Below are 6,000 nucleotides of genomic sequence, written 5' to 3'. Positions count from 1 at the left end.
ATGCCATGTGCCCACTAGCCACCACAGCAGAGCCTCACGTCTGACACCATGTGCCCAGTAGCCGCCACAGCAGAGCCTCACGTCTGACGCCATGTGCCCAGTAGCTGCCACAGCAGAGCCTCACGTCTGACGCCGTGTGCCCACTAGCCACCAAAGCAGAGCCTCACATCTGACACCATGTGGCGAGTAGCTACCACAGCAGAGCCTCACGTCTGATGGCTTGTGCCCACTAGCCACCACAGCAGAGCCTCACATCTGACACCATGTGGCGAGTAGCCACCACAGCAGAGCCTCACGTCTGATGGCATGTGCCCACTGGCCACCACAGCAGACTCATGCCTGATGCCATGTGCCATGTGCCCACTAGCCACCACAGCAGAGCCTCACATCGGACACCATGTGCCCAGTAGCCACCACAGCACAGCCTCACATCTGATGCCATGTGCCCAGTAGCCGCCAAAGCAGAGCCTCACATCTGATACCTTGTGCCCTGTAGCCACCACAGCAGAACCTCACATCTGACACCATTTGCTCCCCAGCCACAACAGCAGAGCCTCACGTCCGACACCGTGTGCCCACTGGCTGCTGCAGCAGAACCTCACATCTGATGTCATGTGCCTGTGACTATGACTGTGGGAGTCACTGTGTTAAACAGCATTTTGGTTAAAACGCTAACATTCACACAATATTTTCAGTTTCAGACAACCACAATTTTTTATTAGTTGCATACTGTACTATCACTTCCATTCATTGCACTGCCTAAGAGGACGGGGGAGGGGTGTTAATCTACATCTATACTCTGCAAGCGACCATGATGTGCATGGCAGAGGATACATCCCATTGTACCAGTTATTAGTGTTTCTTTCATTCACATACGGAGCACAGGAAGAATGACTGTTCGAATGCCTCTGTGCTTGCAGTAATTATTCTAATCTTATTGTCACTATCCCTGTGTGAGCAACATGTATGGGATTGTATAAATCCCAGGAGTAGTCATTTAAAGCCAGTTCTTGGAACTTTGTTAATAGACTCTCTCGGGATAGTTTACTTCCGTCTTCAAGAGTCTGCCAGTTCAGTTCCTTCAGTGTATCTGTGTCACTCTCCCACAGATTATCCTCTGTTAGTCCTGTGTGGCACGAGTCCCACACACTTGGGCAATATTACAGAATGGTCACACAAGTGAGTAGTAAGCAATCTCTTTTGTAGACTGACTGCACTTCCCCAGTACTCAACCAATAAATGTGACTTGTATGTAAAGTACAAGTGATTGAAATTGTCCACATAGATGGTGGAAAGGGGGGGGGGGGGGGGATATGACAATTGTAAAGTACCCAGTTTTCGCGGTAGTCTGTAATGTAATGCTTACTTTGGTCCTTCAGATGAATAAAGATGGGGTTTATTTTATTGGGTTTTTGGAGTTTTTGTGTAAATTGATTTTGTTAATGGCACTCTTCAGAGGGAAGATTACTGTGGTGTACGAGTTAAACAGGAGGCCTTTTGGCAACTGTTTTATTCAACCAGTCGGTGTTCTTTCTTGTGCTTTGGTATATGGAGATGATTTTACAAATGTCTCAATGAGTCTGTGGTTAGGTCATGTGATGTAATGTTGTGTAGCTCAGAGCGCTAACCACTTTTGTTAAGGAAGTGTTAATATACTTTATGGCAAGTCATGTTACTCCACAATAGTTTGTGGCTAATCTTGGATGACACAGATATTTTGAGTTTTTTTGTGGACATTTAAATTTTCTATGTTTAGTATAATTACCATGTGGCCTGTGCAGTCATAACAGTAACCTTGAGCAAGTGATCAAAATCACCAAACATTGACTGTATTTACAAACATGAAAAGTATGGTTCTTTGCATAACAGTGGAGGAGGGAGATCTGTAAATATGGAAAAATTAGCATACTGATTATTTCTGTGCTTTAATTTCTAGGATTGTGTACTCAAAGTTATGTATTATAACAGAGGTTTCATTCAAGAACTTTTTAATTTGGTAGTTCCAGCTAGGAAAAAGAAAAATTAATCCACTTTACAGTGATGATACAGTTAATGCCATGTGCCCCGAGGTTGAACACACTTGTGTTCGTGTTTTTTTACGAATAAATCCCATGTGCTCTGTTGCCAGCTCTTCTCAGCTAACAACACTATACAAATGAGGCTGCGCCAATGCACAGGTATGAACACTAACATTACTGGTTGAATGAGTGGTTCGCTAACCACAGATGTCCAGTGACACAAAGGCAGAATAAGGAAGATTAAGATTTAATATCCTCTCTCAACAATGGTATCAGTATAACAGAGCACATGCTCCAGACTGAACAAGGAAATCTCAGCATTTGCTTTAAACAATTTATCTAAACAGAAAATCTAGATTCAAATAGCCAAAAAGGGTGCTAACCACTTTCTTCCCAAAAACGAGTGAAGTGTCTTATACACAATACCACTCCACTCAGTATCTAGGAAGCAAATTGCAGTTCAGCAGTAATGTGTGCCTGCCTGAGCTATGCCACAACAAGCAGTGATGCTATCAAACCTGAATCATCTCCCATATTATAATTACAGTCGTTTTATTTATAATCTGGACAAATAGGCATTCGGCTGGGAAAAGGAAGGAAACTTTGGTACCTTCAACGTATCTGAGGTGTTGTATACAATAAAATACCAGAACAGTTTACAGAAATAATGATTTATAATTATAAGCACAAAAAAGTTATTTGTATACATATATATATATAATCGCTATGTCTCACAATATCGCCCATGGTACTAATGGAACACAGGCAATTGCACACAATCCAGTAGTCTCTCAGCTTGAGGTAAAAAAATTGGCAAAAATCTAAGAACGGAGGGACAAGCAAAAGACATGCTAGTACAATAATCAGTTCACTTCTTCCTCATCCCTCCAGAACAAATCTGACATTAATTCTAAACACATGACATAAATAATACTTTTGCAATATAAATAGAATAACAAAAAACAGAAAACATTTAGCAGTGTGCAAATACAGCTCCGTAATTGCTTCAATTTTAGTTTCATTCAGACTGACATAGTTTACAAAAAGTAAAATACTACATGTTAATATATGTAATCTGTTTATCAATGCATACATATCGCAACATCAGAATGGAAGAGAGATTGTTTTATGGAAGCACTGAGCAAAAGTTTCAACATTTCTCCTTAATATTAAAACTGCACTGTGGGTATATGTAGAATTGATTGAGCATTGTAAGATAAACATATACGGTTACTTCAGGTTTATACTACACTATTTCCTGGTAATTACAGATACGGAAACAACAGCTATGTCATACTTCATAGCAGAAATCACACAGATACATTTCACATGCAGAATCGAATGAAATGTATGTCAGGAAGTTCTTTTCCATTTATATCTTCTGATTAAGAAGAGAGACAAAAGTTATATTTTCACTTTCATACTTTTGTTTTATAAGGAAGAAAGGAGTAAGGAAAAATCAGACATCGAGTGCATAATAAGCAGATAGCCAGAAAGGCTGGGAGTGAAACTGGAATTCTTGTGCAACAGCTACATGGCACACGCCCAACAGTAAAAATACCCACTGAGAGTCACTACTGTTCCAGAGTAGGACTGATAGCAGTGAGTAAATGACGACAAGTGTATTTTGCACAGCATGTACCATTAAAACCAGAAATAAATATCCGAGCACCCTGGTAAGCAAGCACAAAATTGCATCAGTCACAGAAGGCCACCTAATACATATTCACATTCCTGACATGCTATGAATAAATACAGATCATAAGTAGGGCAGGGGATTTAGATACTTCAATCTGCTACAAAAGTTTCTTCCTGTAGAAGTCATGGCACTGTAACTTCCACAGCACTCTATGCTGTAACTTCCACAACACTCTTACCTAATTTCTTTTCTTCTTTGAAACTGTTGCCAGAATCTATCACAGGTGTGTCATCTCTGCATCATTTTCACCCAACTGCATTCTTGCCCCTGCTGTTACCATTTTCTATGCATTCAACTTCTTAGTAAGCCTTATAGTGCAATAAACATATGTACAAAGGACTTTCAAATATCTAGAACTAAGAAGATATTAAAACATATCAGCAATTTGTGCTGCATTTGCTGGACACACAGTACACTACTGAGCGAACAAAAGGATGACAAGACCATTTGTTATTAGCACATGTCCAGCATCAGTTCATATAACTGCAACTACAAGTATGTGGGACAGACAAACACATTAGGTAGCACAATGTCTTCACAGGAACATTCATACAAGGTATTCAGTTATCAACATAGTTCCAGATAATCTCATATTTGCTACATTTCATCTATTAAAGTAAAAAAAAAGGAAGTGACACTACACTTAGTAACACAGTAATAACACAATTCTGAATTGAGAGCTCAATCTCTCTTGAAATCCTTGCACTGATGGCTGCAAAGTTGTATCCTACCCCATCAATATCCTGAAAATAACTTCAGTTCCAAGTGTCCTATAAACTTTCCCGAACATTTTAAAACAAATCGGTATATATCTGCCAGCCTTTTAGCAATTGGAAAGCTTATTCCTACAATAATTTGAGCATGTGCATTTAGCTGTCATTGGATTACAATTAATTTTCAATATGAAAGGTGGACATAAAGGTAACCCGGAGAAATCTTACTGGCTGCTTGCTTAAATGAGAGTTAAATATGCTACGTATTATGTCTCAAGCTCTACAGTAAGTCTTTCGAAGAACAGGTTGTGGCAGTCATCTCAGAATACGCGGACCACAATAACCAATTGCAATTCTGTGCAACACAGGCTGGAGGATACAGAAACCGATTAATACGCCGGCATTTGCACACTGCTAGCTATAACTACACGGAACTGCAAGAAAAACATTATTTCTTTCCTTCTTTCTTTCTTAAAAATGTAACAAAATAAAAATGTCATAGTACAAATGCTGTAGTGGCCAATTCATCCAGTGCCACTGTTGAAATCAGTTTTTATTAAAGCTTTCTGTTTATAGACTTATAAGAGGAATTCTGACTTCCTCAATCCGAACTAACTTAACAAATATCACTCATTTCTGGAGCACCAGAAGGTAACCTGCTAAGGGAAGAGAAATTTCTTCGCCGGTTCGCACAGAAAGTGAGGTACAGACAAACGCATCGGTGTGCGAGCACACCACCGCTCCTCTCACGTCCCCTCACTGATGGACCGGACGTCGCAAAGTGCATGCGCGTGTCAGTAGAAACTTCTATCTGTCCTCTGGTCGTGTAGCATGCAGTCTCCATCAGTAGAACAGGACACAGTGGAGGATGGGACGCTGGCACTTCGACTCAAATTCGTGGAGCATTTCATCGATATCATTATCCAGGTCTTCACTCTGTGCCATCTGAAACAGAATGGCACATTTACCAAATTACAGCTGAAGAACAAGCAGTTGCTGTACGTATAACAATGGATGTTAGTTTCAAATTGAATAGTACCAATCACGTATCTTCATAAATACCCTTAATTTGGGAAATACTGAATCTACAGTCTGTATCTAAACTGAAAAGCGAACATGCCTGTCCCCGCAGTCTTTATCCAACTATGTTATGATGACCACCCACAGGCTGATGATGTTTTGCCAGCCCTTCCACAGCCCACCTTTTAAATGAGTGGGAATGTTGTGTTCAAATATTCCTGACAGTTTATTTCTCAATAAATGCATGAACACCTACATCAGTATCTAATGTAATGCACAATAGAAACTACGTGGCTCGCCACATACTGCAACCGCACTGCTAAAGAGGAAACTGATTCATTGTAATTCTGTACAGCAGGTAGAGCGTTCTTCTAGGAAAGACCAGTTGCCCGCCGAAAGTGCTGTTCGCTCTTCAGTTTATCGACAGATTATACTGAGACCACCTGTACGCTCTGACCCACAATATAAACTATTCGTATGCGTAAAATAAAGGATACATATAACAAGAATTTAGTTATTCTCATGACATCACATTCATTGGTTTCAGTTC

The 6,000-nt window shown here is 40.3% G+C and overlaps 1 protein-coding gene across 1 annotated transcript in view; it reads right to left on the bottom strand.

Moving 5' to 3' along the window:
• Positions 1 to 2,670: 2,670 nt before the first annotated feature.
• Positions 2,671 to 6,000, bottom strand: part of LOC126295340 (RNA polymerase II subunit A C-terminal domain phosphatase SSU72) — a 49,731-nt gene continuing 46,401 nt past the window's right edge. Inside the window, exon 5 of the mRNA XM_049987808.1 lies at positions 2,671 to 5,375. Coding sequence (XP_049843765.1) covers positions 5,274 to 5,375 — 102 coding nt within the window. The 3' untranslated portion in view covers positions 2,671 to 5,273. The remainder of the gene's footprint in view (positions 5,376 to 6,000) is intronic.

Source organism: Schistocerca gregaria, chromosome 11 (assembly GCF_023897955.1).
Source record: "Schistocerca gregaria isolate iqSchGreg1 chromosome 11, iqSchGreg1.2, whole genome shotgun sequence".
NCBI classification, from domain to species: Eukaryota; Metazoa; Arthropoda; class Insecta; order Orthoptera; family Acrididae; genus Schistocerca; species Schistocerca gregaria.
Note: the sequence above shows the minus strand (reverse complement) of the source record. Positions and strands in the feature narration are given on the sequence as shown.